This window comes from Agrilus planipennis, unplaced genomic scaffold (genome assembly GCF_000699045.2).
Source record: "Agrilus planipennis isolate EAB-ADULT unplaced genomic scaffold, Apla_2.0 scaffold185, whole genome shotgun sequence".
NCBI lineage: Eukaryota > Metazoa > Arthropoda > Insecta > Coleoptera > Buprestidae > Agrilus > Agrilus planipennis.
In genome coordinates this window covers 103,153-125,028 of record NW_020439401.1, presented here as the reverse complement: position 1 = coordinate 125,028, position 21,876 = coordinate 103,153, and the positions used below count along the sequence as shown (strand labels likewise).

At 37.4% G+C, this 21,876-nt stretch overlaps 1 protein-coding gene across 1 annotated transcript; it reads right to left on the bottom strand.

Annotated features, from left to right (window-relative positions):
• Positions 1 to 6,602: 6,602 nt before the first annotated feature.
• On the bottom strand, positions 6,603 to 9,974 carry LOC108737755 (achaete-scute complex protein T3-like). The gene is made up of 2 exons (XM_025978954.1): positions 9,173 to 9,974; positions 6,603 to 6,763 (listed from the first exon to the last, which is right to left on the bottom strand). Exon 1 carries the CDS (start codon positions 9,900 to 9,902, stop codon positions 9,180 to 9,182), a length of 723 nt encoding a protein of 240 aa, XP_025834739.1. The 5' UTR covers positions 9,903 to 9,974; the 3' UTR covers positions 6,603 to 6,763; positions 9,173 to 9,179.
• Positions 9,975 to 21,876: the final 11,902 nt, after the last annotated feature.

Here is a 21,876-nt window from a genome sequence, read left to right as displayed (position 1 = left end):
TAGAAATGGGAATTACTTGCTATAGGCATGAAACAAAATAAAATAAGATTGATGAACTTCGAACGCCACTCCCCTTCCATTTTGTCATATCTCGTCACACTAACAATACCCTTCCTTCCACTTTGTGAAGGTATTTTATGAATAGCTCTCTATTTTTTCTAATATTTCCTCAATCCTAACCTTTTCTATCAAATGGAATTTATAACATTTCTACACTTTTAGTTTCCAAATTATTCAATCTTGATTACAAAAGTGATTTCTTTTTGTTAAATACCACCCGACCCTGCGCTATTCTTTGTTTTACATGTCCAGCGCCTTTTCCACCCTGAATTATCTGATTATTGAAAATCAGAGACTTCTAGTTTATCGGTCTAATTTTATAATAATATTTTCCCTGTGAAATCCCTCCTATTTCATGTTTTTAAAATATTTCTTGTAGGTACAACAACGCTAGAAGAGAAAAAGATAAATGAATTAGCCAAAAGGAGTGATTATTGCAGAAGATAGTATGCAGAATTTAGTGATGCTTACGGATTTTGAGTGCGGTGTTAAAAAATCTTTTTACGAAAAAGCGCTCGTACAATTACGAAGAGAAAAAGATAAATGAATTAGCCAAAAGGAGTGATTATTGCAGAAGATGGTACGTAGAATTTAATGGCACCAACAGATTTTGGGTGCATTTTCAAATAAAGGTTCTAAAGCGCTACAACAGGTTCAAATAATAAGTATAACATACACGAAAATGCGCTCGTAAAATTTCGACGAGATGAAAACAACTAAATTAGCCAAAACGAGTGATTATTGTATAAAAAAGTACGTAGAATTGGGTGGTGCGAATGTATTTTAGGCGCGTATTCAAATAAAGGCTCTACGGAGTCATAAATTTTCAAAATAAAGAAAAAACAGCACAAAAAACGGTCATAAAACTACGACGGGAAGAAGATAACTAAATTAGCTAAATTGAGTGATTATTGTATAAAAAAGTACTTAGAATTTAGTAGTACCAAGAGATTTTAGTTGCGTTTTCAAATAAAGGTTTTGAAGGGTTGTAACTAGTTTAAATAATACCAAGACCAAATGAAACTAACTAAAATCAGTTAAAACGAGGGATTATTATATAAAAAAAGTACGTAAAATTAGATTGAAATCTAAGGTGCAGTTTTAGGTAGTTACGAATTTATGATTAGAAGGCTTCTTCTTGCTGATGTCAAGTAAAAATACCAATAAATAATAAATTATTTGGCGGTTTCATTTAATTTATTTTTAACCATAGAACTGAATTTTCTGGAGATGGTTATAAGGTAGATAAGGGGGTAGGTAAATACTAGCCACCCACACAGTTGATCCACATTAAATGTAGACATCAGTTGGACCCTCACTGCGCGCATCCGAAGGGTGGCAATAGAAAATGCAGCCACAATTACTTAAAGTAACAAAGAAGCATTCTTACTCTTTGTTCAACTGTTGAGCTCGTGTGGAGAAAGAAACAAATAAATAATGCGCACTAGTTATTTGCGATTGATTTCAGTGTGATAAGGGCACACGCCAGCTGTTTAATTTTATTGATGACTAACATGTCAACTGGAAATTCTTCTTATGTTTTCATGTATGTATAAATTTCGAAGCAGTACCGAAAACGCAAAAGTGGACCTTGGTGGTCTAAAAACAATTAGATTGCCTTTGTTCAGGCTTTGATATTTTGGTCAGTTTACAAACGACTGACAGATTTTATTTAAGATATAGTGGTAAATGCCATCTGGGTCTGACACAGTATTGTCTCAGAAAGAGATAAGTACTTGAAAGTATTTTAAATTTTCAATGCAACGATAAAGTAATACGTATAATTTTCATAATGTTCTTCTTCTAATATAAGGTGACCAACTATTTTTGTTCAAAAAGAGTACACTTTGCAAGTGAAAAAAAAAATAAGTGAAAACGTTAAAAACATTATTTTCTTTTAAAAACATATTTTTCTTCGGAGTGGATTTTTTTGCTAAATGAGGATGCTCGTCTAATAATGTAGCCACATTCGAACAACTTTCATTTTGCATATTAAATTTGACTGTTAAGACGGCAGATAATGTTTTTACAGAAAGTTGCGACTTCTCACTGCTCCAATAATCATTCCCTAGTGAAAATACCCTTTCAACAGCAGCATTAGTGCCTGGACAACATAAGGAAATTTCTATTAAAACNTTTGAAAAGAGTACGCTTTGCGAAAAAAGAGTACAAAACTCAGTAAATGAGTATAGTTGGCCACCTTATCTAATATTATATGTCACTAACTAGACCTTCTCAGGCACAGGTCTAGTCAGAGACATATTAGAGACAGAAACGGAAGTTACGAGGGGTAGAGGTAGACCTAGACTAGATTACTGTTCGTAGACAGTTAAAGATGTGGTTTGTTCTAGTTTTAGGGAAATGCGAAGATTAGCTCAGGAAAGAGTGGAGGTACGTGTCCAATCAGTCTTAGGACTGACGACCTTAAGATGATGAACTAGTCCTTCATGTCCGAGGTATCCTACGAACATAACTCCTATTACTTATTGATTTTCATAAAACCTTATGTTCTCTTAGGGGCTATGCATAAAATGCAGAATTTCACATTTTTAGGTCAATCCCTCCCTCTTAGTCAGGTTAACTTACACTTTTAGTGACCCCCTAACAAACATTACGTCACAAAAAGCTAAAAAACGATTTCTTATGATTAAATTTAGAAATGGGAATTACTTGCTATAGGCATGAAACAAAATAAAATAAGATTGATGAACTTCGAACGCCACTCCCCTTCCATTTTGTCATATCTCGTCACACTAACAATACCCTTCCTTCCACTTTGTGAAGGTATTTTATGAATAGCTCTCTATTTTTTCTAATATTTCCTCAATCCAAATGAAACTAACTAAAATCAGTTAAAACGAGGGATTATTATATAAAAAAAGTACGTAAAATTCGGTGGTGCAAATATATTTTGGGTGAGTCATCAAATAAAGGCTCTACGGAGTCATAAATTTTTTAAATTAAAAAAACTGCACGAAAAAGCGCTCGTAAAATTACAACGGGAAGGAGAGCTAAATTAGCCAAAAGAAGTGATTGCTGTATAAAAAATACGTAGAATTTAATAGTACCATAAGATTTTAGGTACGTTTTCAAATATATGCTCTAAGGGGTTGTACCTAGTTTAAATGATAAGTATTACATCCGCAAAAAGCTTTAAAAAAATTACGATCAGATGAAATTAATTAAATTAGCCAAAAGGAAGTATTATTGTATAGAAAAGTAGCAGAATTTGGTGGTGCGAATATATTTTGGGTGCGTCTTCAAACAAAGGCTCTACGGAGTCATAAATTTTTAAAATAATAAAAAAATCCCTGTGCGAAAAAGCGCTCGTAAAATTCCGACGAGTAGGAGATAACTAAATTAGCCAAAATGAGTGTTTATCATATAAAAAGGTACGTAGAATTCAGTAGTACCAAGAGATTTTAAAAGGTTCTAAAGAGTTATAACATCAGGATCAAATAATAAGTATAACATACACGAAAATGAGCTCGTAAAATTAAGATAAAAATAACTAAGTTAGCGAAAACGAGTGATTGTTGTATAAAAAAAGTACGTAAAATTAGATTGAAATCTAAGGTGCAGTTTTAGGTAGTTACGAATTTATGATTAGAAGGCTTCTTCTTGCTGATGTCAAGTAAAAATACCAATAAATAATAAATTATTTGGCGGTTTCATTTAATTTATTTTTAACCATAGAACTGACTTTTCTGGAGATGGTTATAAGGTAGATAAGGGGGTAGGTAAATACTAGCCACCCACACAGTTGATCCACATTAAATGTAGACATCAGTTGGACCCTCACTGCGCGCATCCGAAGGGTGGCAATAGAAAATGCAGCCACAATTACTTAAAGTAACAAAGAAGCATTCTTACTCTTTGTTCAACTGTTGAGCTCGTGTGGAGAAAGAAACAAATAAATAATGCGCACTAGTTATTTGCGATTGATTTCAGTGTGATAAGGGCACACGCCAGCTGTTTAATTTTATTGATGACTAACATGTCAACTGGAAATTCTTCTTATGTTTTCATGTATGTATAAATTTCGAAGCAGTACCGAAAACGCAAAAGTGGACCTTGGTGGTCTAAAAACAATTAGATTGCCTTTGTTCAGGCTTTGATATTTTGGTCAGTTTACAAACGACTGACAGATTTTATTTAAGATATAGTGGTAAATGCCATCTGGGTCTGACACAGTATTGTCTCAGAAAGAGATAAGTACTTGAAAGTATTTTAAATTTTCAATGCAACGATAAAGTAATACGTATAATTTTCATAATGTTCTTTTTCTAATATAAGGTGACCAACTATTTTTGTTCANATGTAGCCACATCCGAACAACTTTCAATTTGCATATTAAATTTGACTGTTAAGACGGCAGATAATGTTTTTACAGAAAGTTGCGACTTCTCACTGCTCCAATAATCATTCCCTAGTGAAAATACCCTTTCAACAGCAGCATTAGTGCTTCGAAATTTGTATTAAAACTTTTAAATTTTCACGTGGGATATGTTCTACTCTAAAATGCCGAAAGATTTTTACCCATCTTTTATCAAGTTTTATATATTTTCTCATCTTTTTTTCTTTACTCTTCGAATTTCTTCAAAGAGAAAATTGTCATTAATAACAATATATTTTACCAATACAAATGAGTATAAAATTATACAAATGAGTACTTTCAGAGTACAGAATTTGAAAAGAGTACGCTTTGCGAAAAAAGAGTACAAAACTCAGTAAATGAGTATAGTTGGCCACCTTATCTAATATTATATGTCACTAACTAGACCTTCTCAGGCACAGGTCTAGTCAGAGACATATTAGAGACAGAAACGGAAGTTACGAGGGGTAGAGGTAGACCTAGACTAGATTACTGTTCGTAGACAGTTAAAGATGTGGTTTGTTCTAGTTTTAGGGAAATGCGAAGATTAGCTCAGGAAAGAGTGGAGGTACGTGTCCAATCAGTCTTAGGACTGACGACCTTAAGATGATGAACTAGTCCTTCATGTCCGAGGTATCCTACGAACATAACTCCTATTACTTATTGATTTTCATAAAACCTTATGTTCTCTTAGGGGCTATGCATAAAATGCAGAATTTCACATTTTTAGGTCAATCCCTCCCTCTTAGTCAGGTTAACTTACACTTTTAGTGACCCCCTAACAAACATTACGTCACAAAAAGCTAAAAAACGATTTCTTATGATTAAATTTAGAAATGGGAATTACTTGCTATAGGCATGAAACAAAATAAAATAAGATTGATGAACTTCGAACGCCACTCCCCTTCCATTTTGTCATATCTCGTCACACTAACAATACCCTTCCTTCCACTTTGTGAAGGTATTTTATGAATAGCTCTCTATTTTTTCTAATATTTCCTCAATCCTAACCTTTTCTATCAAATGGAATTTATAACATTTCTACACTTTTAGTTTCCAAATTATTCAATCTTGATTACAAAAGTGATTTCTTTTTGTTAAATACCACCCGACCCTGCGCTATTCTTTGTTTTACATGTCCAGCGCCTTTTCCACCCTGAATTATCTGATTATTGAAAATCAGAGACTTCTAGTTTATCGGTCTAATTTTATAATAATATTTTCCCTGTGAAATCCCTCCTATTTCATGTTTTTAAAATATTTCTTGTAGGTACAACAACGCTAGACCACCTTAATAGAATTGTGCCCTGTGGAATAATAGAAAACCACAATACCACCGCAATCTTTTCATTTACACCGGTCATTACAGCCGTATTTGTATACTTTGAGCCATTGTCAGACATTCAATAGCTGCATATATCTGTTTTGTATTTATGTTTTGTGTTTAGGAGGCGTTTGGTTTCTTATATTGACGATTTTCAATAACACGACGTGTAACTGTAGATATACCTATACGATGATGTCCATTTTATGGCATATCTTTATTCTTTTTGCCAAACGCATTGGCTTTTATATGTACATTTAAAAAATGTATACAGTGGAATTCGTTTATTGTGACTCCGCCTACATTGACCAACCGCTTAATATGAAGTAATTGCAGTGTTAAGTTTGGTTTTTATATTAAATTCTCTATAGGAAAGTTTGGATATAATCACTCCGTTTAAATTGACATATCGTTTATTATGACTGATTCTCAAGAAATCATATCCGGCTATAGTGACCCAAATGGTTAATAATAACTTTTTCGCTCATTTTTCTGACCCTTATGTATATTGATATTACAGTTCATCGTTCTTTTTCTTTTTCTGTTAATAAATATATAGGAAAGTTTGGATATAATAACTCCGTTTAAAATGACATATCGTTTATTATGACTGATTCTCAAGAAATCATATCCGGCTATAGTGACCCAAATGATTAGTAATAACATTTTCGCTCATTTTTCTGACCCTTCTTACGTATATTGATATTACAATTCATCGTTCTTTTTCTTTTTCTGTTAATAAATATATACAATTTGTAGTTTTTCTCTCNACCACTTAAGCTTAATTGTACCTAATTAGATAGTATGGACTAATCGTACATCATAATTATTTTAATTGCAGCTACATCTACCCTTTTGTACAATAAAATTTATATTTATTTACATTCTACGTAAAAATATTGACTAGATAACATTAGAAATCAATTGAAGCAAGTCTTATTAAATATAAACACAGCATAGGACTGAAGGCACTGATTTCTTAAATTACGATATTTTCGTAGATCCTAAAAAAAAAAGAAAAATAATATAATTTTTCAAGTATTCAACGTGAAAAATTAAGTTTTTTGAAGAAATTCTTACACAAAACAAATTTATTAATTATCACTACAATAATTATTTCTCTATATGGTAAAATAATAATATTATTTCTACCACCCGAAGAGCTACTCTGTGTTACGAAATAATTATTGTGGTGACAATTAATAAAAACGTTTTGTAACTTAAACATTGTCTTCATTTTCGTTATTGTACTTAATGATATTTTGGAGTTAAAAAGAAGAAAAATCACGCTAAAACTTCGAAATGACCATATGAGATTGTTTAATCATTGAAAAGTTGATAGTTTCTGATTGTTTAATGTGAGTATGGAAGAACTTTTCCAATGAAATAAAAATATTGTGATTTAAGTCGAAAAGTTTATGTTTTTAATTGACAAATATTAAATTCGTCAGATCGAAATCTGTGTTTAAAATTGAAGAAAAAGTTATCAATATTGACATGGCCCAGAAGGAAAAACTAAACACTGCAATAATCTCAGATAGTTCATCTCGAAGGACTTTGCATTATAGTAATTTTTCTTCTTTGAAAGCTTCTTCGAATTGTATATGCATATAGTTGAGGATGAATCACATATAGATAGGTTGGTAAAGAACGATTGAGATTAAAAATGAGGAAATGGTGACTGAAATGTGATATTAAAAATCTTACGTTGATAAGCGATCGCAGAGAAGGATACTGGGATACCTAATATAGGAAAAGCGTTTGAGATGATTTATATGAAGATACATTTTATTGCAACAGGAACGTTGAAAAAGCAGGTAAGAAGTCGGGATCAAAATCAAGGTCTATCTTAATGCAAAATCGTCTACAAAAGCCGAAGTGTAAAATGTACGGTACATTTTTCATAAAGAAAAGAATCGAGGATGTGGACCAGCCAGGCATTTATTTAGACCTGGGACTGAATAGCCTGCCGTTTCGCAGACAGTATTGTTCTGGACCAATTTCTTTATGCACGGGAACTTATTCTTAGGGTGCATTTCTTTTATGATCAATGCTGCTGATGCTGTTGCTGCCTTGATCTTAAGAAACCAGTCTTGCTTCTCTCCCTCTCAAATCCCTAATAAGAGATGTGCAACAGCAAAAAAATCCCCAAGACCGACGACCTATGAAAACATATACCAACTGACGTCGACTTCCTTATCAAAAGATTGCGTGTACCGAGAGGCTGAATAACGACTTGTTTATTTTTAGCTTAGGAGGCAGACTGAAGAATGTAGGACAACGAAAAGAAAAACCAGGACGACGGTTAAAACTTTTTTAAGCTCAAATCACTCTGATTCATTTGTAACTTTATTATTTTTAATTGATTGACATTACACTCCAATCAAGCTATTTTAATAAAAGAACAATCGTTTCTATTTTTTAAGCTGAAACATTTATAAAAACTTTAAAATGTATTATTATTTTGATATGTTCGAAGGATATTGGTTGCTTTTTTATGTTGTGCGTTCAGTTGTTTATAAATCACATTGAAGATAATTGTAATATTTCTGATATTATGATGAATTTCAAACCTCATTGGACCTTTTTATGATTACTGAATCATTTTTAATGACACTAATTGTATGTCATAAAAAATTGTAGTGACTGATTTTAGGACCATTTTAGTTGACGATAGATGTTGAAAGATTTATTTAGTTTTTACGCATATAAAATTCAATATTTATTAACAAAATGAATGCATTTTATTACTTTCTATACTTTAGGTATACAACTATCTATTAATTTTCTATTTTCTCATTTCGTTTGTAAATAATTCAAATGTCGTAATGATTGTTATGATATTCTGAACAGTAGATATAAGTTCATGTAGATCTGTTCTAGAATAAATTGCAAAGGGCAGGGTAATGCCCTAGCGCCTAACTAAATTATTGCCCAAAATTTCACAACATAGATTATTAAGACTAATGTTTCAGTTAACAGTAATTAAGTTTTATTACTTCAGCGTAGTTGAAGTCATGGGATTTGACGAAGCTTTAATTGTTCTTACGTATTACAACGAGATACCCGTAGTTGTTGCTTTCATACTTATAAGAAATGATATAGAAGTTCGGAATTCAGTAAAAGAAGTAAAGAAAAACGTAGAAAATTATAATTAAGAAGTTTTTCTAGTTTTTGTAAATAAAAAATGAAAAATATGTACGAATACGTTAGGTGGTATTCCTCTACAAGATTCTCTGAAATAAACATTAGCGAAGAAATCTAAAATATTGCACCTACATAAAGGAGGAAGGTATACAATGACGGGTTTCAGGAAAATGGGAACTTAGTAAGCCAGTAAGTAAGTACAGATACCCTGTTTACCTGTTGCTTTACTGATTGATTGTTAACGAATCATTAAAAACTGAACTTACCGAATCATCATTCGTGATGTTGCCAGGAGAAGATAGCGTCCAGTAACTCGTCGTCCTCTGGGCTATGAGGTTGAAAGTTTTCGCAATTTTCACTCAAGTACAAGTTATTGGCACTATAGCTGGAACTTTGTGACGGCGTGGGAGAGGAAGAATTCGACGGGGGCGATGATTTCAGCAGTACAGACTGCGAAGAATACGAATGCGAAGGACTGGACAAAAAGTCGCCATCGCAGTCGGGCATCTCCTGTTTGGCGATCTGATGCGCCGAGTCTTCTCCACTTTCACTTTCTTGCAGGAGTTGCTGGAGACTCCTGATGTACTGAACGGCTAATCGGAGAGTTTCCACTTTGCTCAGTTTCTTGCTCATTCCTCGGCCGGTGCTGTTTCCACCTCCGTGAGACAATACGTTGGACAGTATATTGTTGGGGATGTGAGACCTGAGGGCCGCGAAACCGTTATTTACTTGTTTTACGCGGTTCCTTTCGCGCGCGTTTCTTCTCGCAACCGAAGCCGATTGAAGCGATTGTACTTTCTTTTTGCCACACTGATAATCCGAGTTGCTAGTCGTATTGAGGGTAGCAGGGGCAGGCGCGAGGGCTCTTTTTACGTCCGTAACGGTTTTCATTGTCGGTTGGGCCGTGGTCGTGGACAATATCACGTAATTGTTGGACGCGTGCGAGAAAAACTCTTCCTGATGATGATTCAGAGCCATTTCTGATACTGGATGCATCTCAGTTTCTTTTTTTTTTTGGCGTACCTTATACTTTTCGATTTAAGTGTGGGAACCAAATACAGTTTTAAACTCCGGGACCACTTTCGGAATATTACCCATACCTCGTTACAGCCAACCGTCTTTTACCGATCCTATTTATCCCCTCCACCTTTTATATGTGTATGGTAGCGAATACGGCACCACAAGGGGTGCGAACGCTGCCGAATGTTGCTGGGAAGCACGTGCCGGCACCATGCCACGCATGGCAATATCTGTCGTATAGCGTACGTATATGGTACCTACGACCGTGGTACCTTTATTCACGTAGCATAAAGTTAGCGCCATACGTACCAACATACACATACATACGTGGGTACCTATATGTGTGACGGTATAACTTAAAAGCGGCGATGGTGCATTTGAAAAGGTAAACGTTGCAGCTGTTCCCATTTTCGAGGTCATTCTTCAGATGGAACAGCGACGGGTCGTACGGGGGATGAAAGATCACGAGGAGACGCTGTTTTCACATTCACTGTTAGACGCATTTCAAAATATCGTGAGCTTTCACATGCGCGAGAGGCGGTCATTATTGCATTCATATTATGAAAACATTGACTCAAACAATTGTAGAAGGTTCATCAGATTCTGAACTATCTCTACCACACAATTAGACTATAGCACCTAACATCTGTCATAAAATTGATGACACTTTACAAATGTATTACCCAAAGACTTTACGACAATGTCTCTGTTACTAACAAGAAAAAAAAGTCCTGATATTTTTATAAATTGGATGTTATTATATATACTATATTAGGTGCATCTATTATGTAATAAAAAAAAGGAATATGAAAAAAAAGCTAGTTACGAACAGAGCTTTCAAGAGCTTTTTCAGTTATATGTGATGCATTTGCTGTTATTAGTACCCATGTATCAGAAAAAGACCAGTTATTGATAACATGCTAAGACTGGTAGGACACGTACCTCCACTCCTTCCTATCCTTGAGATAATTTTCGCATTTCCCTAAAACTAGAACATTTCACATCCTTAATTATTTGCGAACAGTAATCTAATCTAGGTCTACCTCCACTCCTCTTAACTCCCGTTTCTGCCACTAATATGTCTCTGACTAGAACTTTATTTCTGAGAAGGTGCCCTATCAACCTATCTCGCCTACTTTTTATTGGCTTCCATAGAGTCTTCTTCTTTCTAATACCTCTTCATTTCTAACCTTCTCTGTTCACGTTATGCTCATCATTCACCTATAACACCACATTTCGAACGCTTCTAACCCTTTCTTTTCCGTCGCGGCTATCGTCCATGTTTGCACCCGTAAAGCGCCCCGCTCCAAACATACACCCCTAACAATCTTTTCCGAATTATATATATTAGTTTCTATGATTAATTTGAACGTTCTGTATATTGGAAATGTGATCTAACCTTAGATATGTACGCCCCTGGCGACTCTCCTGTTGCCGATAGAAACATAACGGAAACGAAAACATACCCCGATCCCCGATAATTTAGTTTATAGCATGAAATTCTGCAAGGAAATAAATGTAAAATGTCACACTTCATACTGAACAGGAAACGTTACAAATTCTACGCTACCTTAGCGATCATATTTCAAAACCTTTTTGTTGTTTTGTTTTCGGCGTTTTAGAATATTTTGAACTTTGTTAAATAAGAGTCGTCCACTATAAAGTAGTGAAAATCGGAACAAAATTAATTCAGCGGTACTTGCACTTTATGAAACTGATTTGTGCACAGATTGAGAAAGTTTTTTTTTTAATAGTTCAACGAAACAAATAACCATTTTTTTCCATTACTATAAATTCTCATTTCAAATAACTCTGGAATATAGATTAACTTTTTTTTTGGTCATTGATCCTGTTCCCTTTTTTGTTGTAAAATTTTAAATAAGTACCATTTTATCTGAAGTACTGAGATAAGCCCTTCATATCAGTGAAATGAATGAAGTCTAGCACGTGTCCCGTATATGAATGAGTATTATTGAGAATACATATTTGTTCGTTATCAAGAACGCGTTCTTCCGTTTATTTACTTGCTTTACTTAAACAGCTCTTTCCTGTGTTAACCTTGTTCAAAGGATCAATAAATAAACATTATGCAAAGTTATTTTCATTTACTTTTTTTGTTGTTGTATGTATCTATTATAGATTACGATTCAAGTAATCTGTACGTAATGAAAATGCAGGTGAGCAACAACTAATTCTACGAACTAAGTTTTAATTTGTTTTCCAGAATAAAGTGGGCAAATATATTACGTATTTCGTAACCCATGGGGTCCTTGTTGAAATTTTAACAAATACGCATTACATTGAGTATGAATCTACCTGTCGTAGCGAGCAGAAATTGTGCTAAAAAGAAACGTATTGCTACTCAAATCGCACAGATTTGAAGCCGATCAAGCTCAAGTCAACGGAGTTCGCAGTACTAGAAATCGCACATGGCTAAAACCGAGTACGCCAAGAGTATATACCGCGCGAGGCAGAAGCCTATTACATTCAATGCCGAACAAAGGAAGAGCCCTCACCGCGCGTAGCAGAAACCGCAAACATTCAATGCCGAGCAAAGTGTAAGTTCCCACTGCGCGCAGCAAAAATCGCAAACATTTAATGCCGAGCAAAGTAAAAGTTCCCACTGCGCGCAGCAGAAACCGCACAAATTAACTGCGAGCAAGGTAGGACTCTTAATCGCGTGCGGTAGAAGCTGTATACATTCAGTGCCGAGCAAAGTAAGAGCCCTCACCGCGCGTAGCAGAAACCGCAAACATTCAATGCCGAGCAAAGTGTAAGTTCCCACTGCGCGCAGCAGAAACCGCAAACATTCAATGCCGAGCAACGTGTAAGTTCCCACTGCGCGCAGCAGAAACCGCAAACATTCAATGCCGAGCAAAGTAAAAGTTCCCACTGCGCGCAGCAGAAACCGCACAAATTAACTGCGAACAAAGTAGGGCCCTTAATCGCGCGCGGTAGAAGCTGTATACATTCAGTACCGAGTTTTCACCTCGCGCAATAGAAACTTCTCACACTTGGTGCTGAGCAAACTCGGAATTTCTACTGCGTTCTCTTATCGTTAGTTAATTTTGAATGTTTCTAGGCGATTACTTGATATATTTATTTCGAGGAGCTTGCTCGTTGAGCTGTAAAATTGATAAGGGCATTATATATATATTATATTTAGTCGTTGACATGTACTATTATTGAACCTCTTTATGTGTGAAGTAAATTGAATCGATGGATGTTGGTCCTTATCAAGCCCTTATATGACAAATTTGTATGGTAGTGTTAGAACATAATGGTGCGGAGATAATTAAAATGTATCCGATTTAATAGACATTGCGTCTAAGTATTTTAACGATCGATCGTATTACAGAAACAATTTTACTTCCTTCCCAAAGTTTCTAATACGTAATTGATCTTGCTTTATCTTCAAGATCGGATCTTAATGAACGCCTACTTTGTAAGGTGCATACGATTAAGAAAATGGTCTGAAATTGTCTTAATTGGTCACTTAACACATACCCATAACGATTGACTCTTCATAATTATGGTCGGACCAATAAGGGATTATAATGTTATAGGCGTTACCTCTTGCATCAAACGTGTCTGAATAATAAATCGAATGAAATTAAACCAGTCGAAGTTAATATATAACTTTAGCACTCGAATTCCAATCCGGTGCTCGAATTCAATGCATAGTTCACGAAAACAAGAATTTTATTCTTGTTAAAAACAGTCTTAATTAACCAAATTATTTTCATTGACCATAAGTGATATTTTGGATTATTTATTAACTCGGAATTAATGTAAAAGTAGAATTCTAAACAGATTATATTGTTTTTGGATAAATTTTTGTTTAAAAAATACAATAACAGCGAATTGAAAAATCATAAATTTCCAATTGCCAAGTATTTCGGCGAATATTTAAGTGACATTGATGTCCGTTTTTATTTTAGGAATTATTCATATAAAAAGAGGATGCGTGGCTTTGGTGTCCCCGTTAATTGCCCGAAAATATGTACGTAGCAGAGCACACATAAATGGTCTCCAACTCGAATTTTTTCACTCGTTCGTTGCCATTGTGTATATGGCCAAAGGAGGTTATTTATGGAGTTAATAAGCTACACTTTTTCTTCTCTTCTTATTACATGTGGTTAATGGACAGCCAATTATTAACTTTATGATTTAAAGGCAATCGTTTTTGAAGTGATTTTTGAAGGAAGTGCGTTCGCTGTGACTGGAATAATTAATTTCGATCCAGATCGATATTATCGATCGCCAAGAATCGAAAATGCTTAAAAGTTTTATTTGTACGCAGGAATTCATTTGCCGTTTCGAGCGATAATAATTGTTTATAAGCAATCATTTAAACAACTTGTCAAACCCGTTCAATAAATTTGCCATAATTCTATAGTATTTGGATACAGAGATAAAAGAGTGATACATAGTTTGTAATAGGCATCGGTTGAAGGTTTAGACAGAGACATATTAGAGGCAGAAGCAGGAGTTAAGAAGAGTAGAGGTAGAACTAGATTAGATTCATCATCATCATCATAAGGTCATCAGTCCTAAGACTGGTTGGACACGTACCTCCACTCTTTCCTATCCTGAGCTAAACTTCGCATTTCCCTAAATCTAGAACAGCCCACATCCTTAACTATTTGCGAACAGTAATCTAATCTAGATTTACCTCTACCCCCCCTAACTCCTGTTTCTGCCTCTAATATGTCTCTGACTAGACCTTCATGCCTGAGGAGGTGTCCTACCAACCTATCTCGCCTATTTTTTATTGACTTCCATAGAGTCCTCTGTTCTCCTATTCTTTCCAATATCTCTTCATTTCTAACCTTTTCTTCCCACGATATTCTCATCATCCGCCTATAACACCACATTTCGAACGCTTCTAACCTTTTCTTTTCCGCCGCTCCTACTGTCCATGTTTCGCACCCGTACAACGCCGTGCTCCAAACATACACCTTTAACAACCTTTTTCGAATTTCTAAATTACTTCTTTTTATTAAAGGCGACACGACCCTGCGCTATCCTCTGCTTTATATCCCTACTACTCCTTCCATCCTCACTTATCTGACTTCCTAGGTATCTAAAATCAGCCACTTCTTCTAATTTTTCATCTCCTATGTTTATATTCGCTCTTTCCCTACTTTTTCTTCCCTTGCATACCAGTATTTTAGTTTTACTTTTATTTATTTTCATACAGTACTGATCTGTCAGTACCACTTCCATTTTATTTAAAGCTATCTCTAGGTCCTCCTTGCTAGATGCTAATACTGCTATATCATCTGCAAATCTGAGCATACTAATCTTTTGCCGTTGCACATCTATCCCTACAGTTGTACTGTTGATTAGATTACTGTTCATAAATATTTAAGGATGTGGGATGTTCAAGTTTTAGAGAAATGCGATTAGCACAGGATAGGAAGAAGTGGAGGTGCGTGTCCAACTAGTCCTAGGACTGACGACTTTAAGGTGATAATGAATTCTATTTGTCTGTATGTTAAAATTTATAAACTCCAACAAAAAAATTAAAAAAAAAACAGCAATAAAGATATTTAGTTACATTGATAAATCTATAGATACCTTTATTTATAAACAACATGTATATGAACGATTCTTTATAATTTACAACAAATAATTCGAAAAAAGTTAAGTTATTTAGTCCTTAAATTGAGCCAATTATGGGTTCAGAATTGAACAACTTCATATCAAATGTAAAAAAAAAAGATGAGAGATCCGGTAGATGGATGAGTTTGATCGTTTTTTAATGGGTAGTGGTTGAAATCTGAATTATAGTGTCCGATAATTGCGTGGAAGTGCTTCTAGATTCCATTATTCGGTAAAAGATTAACAAACTTTTTCGTGATCTTCGGTAAAGGTACAGGGTAATAAGGGTTGGTATGGCAGGTGTATCGTGGACGAACACGGACTTGCCACGCGGCTACCATTTCTTCATACTCTTTTGGCCGAAATCAACAAACCCTTAATTAGACCTATCGAATTACCCGACCGCATTGGAATTAGCGCAAAAGCGGTTATTGATAAACTTTTTTCTACTGGTCATGTTCGGTATCATTATTTAAGATTACTCAGCAATTATAGGAAGACCAAATTTTAATAAAGAATGGTTCGTGAACTGTGGAAATCGATAAAGAATCCATGGGAAGTACGACGGATCGAATCGTCTTACACAGATTCATGCAGGTAAAGTCTAAATGTATTTACATACAAAGCTGCTCTTACGTACTACTCTGTATAATTATTAATTCGGAAAATTAGTTAAAAAGGTTTTGAGAATGCCTAAATACTCGATAATAAACTGAATTTAATAAACATATTTATAATAATAAACGTTTGTTTGATGTCTCTCTACTGAAAATAATGCAGGAAAATATTTTTTTGAAAGAAGACACATATCAGTTATGAAATGTTTATTTATTTAATTTTAAAATGGTTTATCACTACCTCAACAAATTCAATGTTTGGAAATTCGTGTGCGTCTAGCTTTTTGATGCAATCATCCAGAAAAACTTTATTAGTTTCAGTTTGTCTTGTATTTGACCAATAGAAGGGTAGTCCGATAAAATTATTAGTGTTATTGTGGTGTCTATAATATATGAATAATATTAAGATTAATATGTGATGTGAGGCTGTATTATTTAAACAACTCTTTATGACTTTATAATGGCAATTAGCACTCAAGGTCTGTTGGGAGGCAATTGATGTATAATTAGGAGGGAATTCGACATACCGAAAATTTTAACCCTAAATAAAAACAGGTATATGGGAGGGAACAAGACATTATCCGAAAATTTTTGGATACCAGAGCTTGCGCTTTCTAAATTTCACTTAATCTTTCTGATTAGGTATTAGGTATAAGAAAAACTGTGCTAGATAGTATTTGGGGAATTATTTTTTTGGATATTTTGGAATTAAAATATTAGCATTTATTTCAGCTTATAAATACGACCATCCAACTATTTTAAAAATATGTTTACTTGAAATTCTACTCTACAAACTCTTCCTTATAATGTCCTAACAGAGCTTTCAAGAGCTTTTTCAGTTATATGTGATGCATTTGCTGTTATTAGTACCCATGTATCAGAAAAAGACCAGTTATTGATAACATGCTAAGACTGGTAGGACACGTACCTCCACTCCTTCCTATCCTTGAGATAATTTTCGCATTTCCCTAAAACTAGAACATTTCACATCCTTAATTATTTGCGAACAGTAATCTAATCTAGGTCTACCTCCACTCCTCTTAACTCCCGTTTCTGCCACTAATATGTCTCTGACTAGAACTTTATTTCTGAGAAGGTGCCCTATCAACCTATCTCGCCTACTTTTTATTGGCTTCCATAGAGTCTTCTTCTTTCTAATACCTCTTCATTTCTAACCTTCTCTGTTCACGGTATGCTCATCATTCACCTATAACACCACATTTCGAACGCTTCTAACCCTTTCTTTTCCGTCGCGGCTATCGTCCATGTTTGCACCCGTAAAGCGCCCCGCTCCAAACATACACCCCTAACAATCTTTTCCGAATTATATATATTAGTTTCTATGATTAATTTGAACGTTCTGTATATTGGAAATGTGATCTAACCTTAGATATGTACGCCCCTGGCGACTCTCCTGTTGCCGATAGAAACATAACGGAAACGAAAACATACCCCGATCCCCGATAATTTAGTTTATAGCATGAAATTCTGCAAGGAAATAAATGTAAAATGTCACACTTCATACTGAACAGGAAACGTTACAAATTCTACGCTACCTTAGCGATCATATTTCAAAACCTTTTTGTTGTTTTGTTTTCGGCGTTTTAGAATATTTTGAACTTTGTTAAATAAGAGTCGTCCACTATAAAGTAGTGAAAATCGGAACAAAATTAATTCAGCGGTACTTGCACTTTATGAAACTGATTTGTGCACAGATTGAGAAAGTTTTTTTTTTAATAGTTCAACGAAACAAATAACCATTTTTTTCCATTACTATAAATTCTCATTTCAAATAACTCTGGAATATAGATTAACTTTTTTTTTGGTCATTGATCCTGTTCCCTTTTTTGTTGTAAAATTTTAAATAAGTACCATTTTATCTCAAGTACTGAGATAAGCCCTTCATATCAGTGAAATGAATGAAGTCTAGCACGTGTCCCGTATATGAATGAGTATTATTGAGAATACATATTTGTTCGTTATCAAGAACGCGTTCTTCCGTTTATTTACTTGCTTTACTTAAACAGCTCTTTCCTGTGTTAACCTTGTTCAAAGGATCAATAAATAAACATTATGCAAAGTTATTTTCATTTACTTTTTTTGTTGTTGTATGTATCTATTATAGATTACGATTCAAGTAATCTGTACGTAATGAAAATGCAGGTGAGCAACAACTAATTCTACGAACTAAGTTTTAATTTGTTTTCCAGAATAAAGTGGGCAAATATATTACGTATTTCGTAACCCATGGGGTCCTTGTTGAAATTTTAACAAATACGCATTACATTGAGTATGAATCTACCTGTCGTAGCGAGCAGAAATTGTGCTAAAAAGAAACGTATTGCTACTCAAATCGCACAGATTTGAAGCCGATCAAGCTCAAGTCAACGGAGTTCGCAGTACTAGAAATCGCACATGGCTAAAACCGAGTACGCCAAGAGTATATACCGCGCGAGGCAGAAGCCTATTACATTCAATGCCGAACAAAGGAAGAGCCCTCACCGCGCGTAGCAGAAACCGCAAACATTCAATGCCGAGCAAAGTGTAAGTTCCCACTGCGCGCAGCAAAAATCGCAAACATTTAATGCCGAGCAAAGTAAAAGTTCCCACTGCGCGCAGCAGAAACCGCACAAATTAACTGCGAGCAAGGTAGGACTCTTAATCGCGTGCGGTAGAAGCTGTATACATTCAGTGCCGAGCAAAGTAAGAGCCCTCACCGCGCGTAGCAGAAACCGCAAACATTCAATGCCGAGCAAAGTGTAAGTTCCCACTGCGCGCAGCAGAAACCGCAAACATTCAATGCCGAGCAACGTGTAAGTTCCCACTGCGCGCAGCAGAAACCGCAAACATTCAATGCCGAGCAACGTGTAAGTTCCCACTGCGCGCAGCAGAAACCGCAAACATTCAATGCCGAGCAACGTGTAAGTTCCCACTGCGCGCAGCAGAAACCGCAAACATTCAATGCCGAGCAACGTGTAAGTTCCCACTGCGCGCAGCAGAAACCGCAAACATTCAATGCCGAGCAACGTGTAAGTTCCCACTGCGCGCAGCAGAAACCGCAAACATTCAATGCCGAGCAACGTGTAAGTTCCCACTGCGCGCAGCAGAAACCGCAAACATTCAATGCCGAGCAACGTGTAAGTTCCCACTGCGCGCAGCAGAAACCGCAAACATTCAATGCCGAGCAACGTGTAAGTTCCCACTGCGCGCAGCAGAAACCGCAAACATTCAATGCCGAGCAACGTGTAAGTTCCCACTGCGCGCAGCAGAAACCGCAAACATTCAATGCCGAGCAACGTGTAAGTTCCCACTGCGCGCAGCAGAAACCGCAAACATTCAATGCCGAGCAACGTGTAAGTTCCCACTGCGCGCAGCAGAAACCGCAAACATTCAATGCCGAGCAACGTGTAAGTTCCCACTGCGCGCAGCAGAAACCGCAAACATTCAATGCCGAGCAACGTGTAAGTTCCCACTGCGCGCAGCAGAAACCGCAAACATTCAATGCCGAGCAACGTGTAAGTTCCCACTGCGCGCAGCAGAAACCGCAAACATTCAATGCCGAGCAACGTGTAAGTTCCCACTGCGCGCAGCAGAAACCGCAAACATTCAATGCCGAGCAACGTGTAAGTTCCCACTGCGCGCAGCAGAAACCGCAAACATTCAATGCCGAGCAACGTGTAAGTTCCCACTGCGCGCAGCAGAAACCGCAAACATTCAATGCCGAGCAACGTGTAAGTTCCCACTGCGCGCAGCAGAAACCGCAAACATTCAATGCCGAGCAACGTGTAAGTTCCCACTGCGCGCAGCAGAAACCGCAAACATTCAATGCCGAGCAACGTGTAAGTTCCCACTGCGCGCAGCAGAAACCGCAAACATTCAATGCCGAGCAACGTGTAAGTTCCCACTGCGCGCAGCAGAAACCGCAAACATTCAATGCCGAGCAACGTGTAAGTTCCCACTGCGCGCAGCAGAAACCGCAAACATTCAATGCCGAGCAACGTGTAAGTTCCCACTGCGCGCAGCAGAAACCGCAAACATTCAATGCCGAGCAACGTGTAAGTTCCCACTGCGCGCAGCAGAAACCGCAAACATTCAATGCCGAGCAACGTGTAAGTTCCCACTGCGCGCAGCAGAAACCGCAAACATTCAATGCCGAGCAACGTGTAAGTTCCCACTGCGCGCAGCAGAAACCGCAAACATTCAATGCCGAGCAACGTGTAAGTTCCCACTGCGCGCAGCAGAAACCGCAAACATTCAATGCCGAGCAACGTGTAAGTTCCCACTGCGCGCAGCAGAAACCGCAAACATTCAATGCCGAGCAACGTGTAAGTTCCCACTGCGCGCAGCAGAAACCGCAAACATTCAATGCCGAGCAACGTGTAAGTTCCCACTGCGCGCAGCAGAAACCGCAAACATTCAATGCCGAGCAACGTGTAAGTTCCCACTGCGCGCAGCAGAAACCGCAAACATTCAATGCCGAGCAACGTGTAAGTTCCCACTGCGCGCAGCAGAAACCGCAAACATTCAATGCCGAGCAACGTGTAAGTTCCCACTGCGCGCAGCAGAAACCGCAAACATTCAATGCCGAGCAACGTGTAAGTTCCCACTGCGCGCAGCAGAAACCGCAAACATTCAATGCCGAGCAACGTGTAAGTTCCCACTGCGCGCAGCAGAAACCGCAAACATTCAATGCCGAGCAACGTGTAAGTTCCCACTGCGCGCAGCAGAAACCGCAAACATTCAATGCCGAGCAACGTGTAAGTTCCCACTGCGCGCAGCAGAAACCGCAAACATTCAATGCCGAGCAACGTGTAAGTTCCCACTGCGCGCAGCAGAAACCGCAAACATTCAATGCCGAGCAACGTGTAAGTTCCCACTGCGCGCAGCAGAAACCGCAAACATTCAATGCCGAGCAACGTGTAAGTTCCCACTGCGCGCAGCAGAAACCGCAAACATTCAATGCCGAGCAACGTGTAAGTTCCCACTGCGCGCAGCAGAAACCGCAAACATTCAATGCCGAGCAACGTGTAAGTTCCCACTGCGCGCAGCAGAAACCGCAAACATTCAATGCCGAGCAACGTGTAAGTTCCCACTGCGCGCAGCAGAAACCGCAAACATTCAATGCCGAGCAACGTGTAAGTTCCCACTGCGCGCAGCAGAAACCGCAAACATTCAATGCCGAGCAACGTGTAAGTTCCCACTGCGCGCAGCAGAAACCGCAAACATTCAATGCCGAGCAACGTGTAAGTTCCCACTGCGCGCAGCAGAAACCGCAAACATTCAATGCCGAGCAACGTGTAAGTTCCCACTGCGCGCAGCAGAAACCGCAAACATTCAATGCCGAGCAACGTGTAAGTTCCCACTGCGCGCAGCAGAAACCGCAAACATTCAATGCCGAGCAACGTGTAAGTTCCCACTGCGCGCAGCAGAAACCGCAAACATTCAATGCCGAGCAACGTGTAAGTTCCCACTGCGCGCAGCAGAAACCGCAAACATTCAATGCCGAGCAACGTGTAAGTTCCCACTGCGCGCAGCAGAAACCGCAAACATTCAATGCCGAGCAACGTGTAAGTTCCCACTGCGCGCAGCAGAAACCGCAAACATTCAATGCCGAGCAACGTGTAAGTTCCCACTGCGCGCAGCAGAAACCGCAAACATTCAATGCCGAGCAACGTGTAAGTTCCCACTGCGCGCAGCAGAAACCGCAAACATTCAATGCCGAGCAA

Coding starts and splice junctions, on each gene's coding strand:
- LOC108737755 (XM_025978954.1), bottom strand. CDS start 9,902: ATGCATCCAGTATCAGAAATGGCTCTGAATCATCATCAGGAAGAGTTT.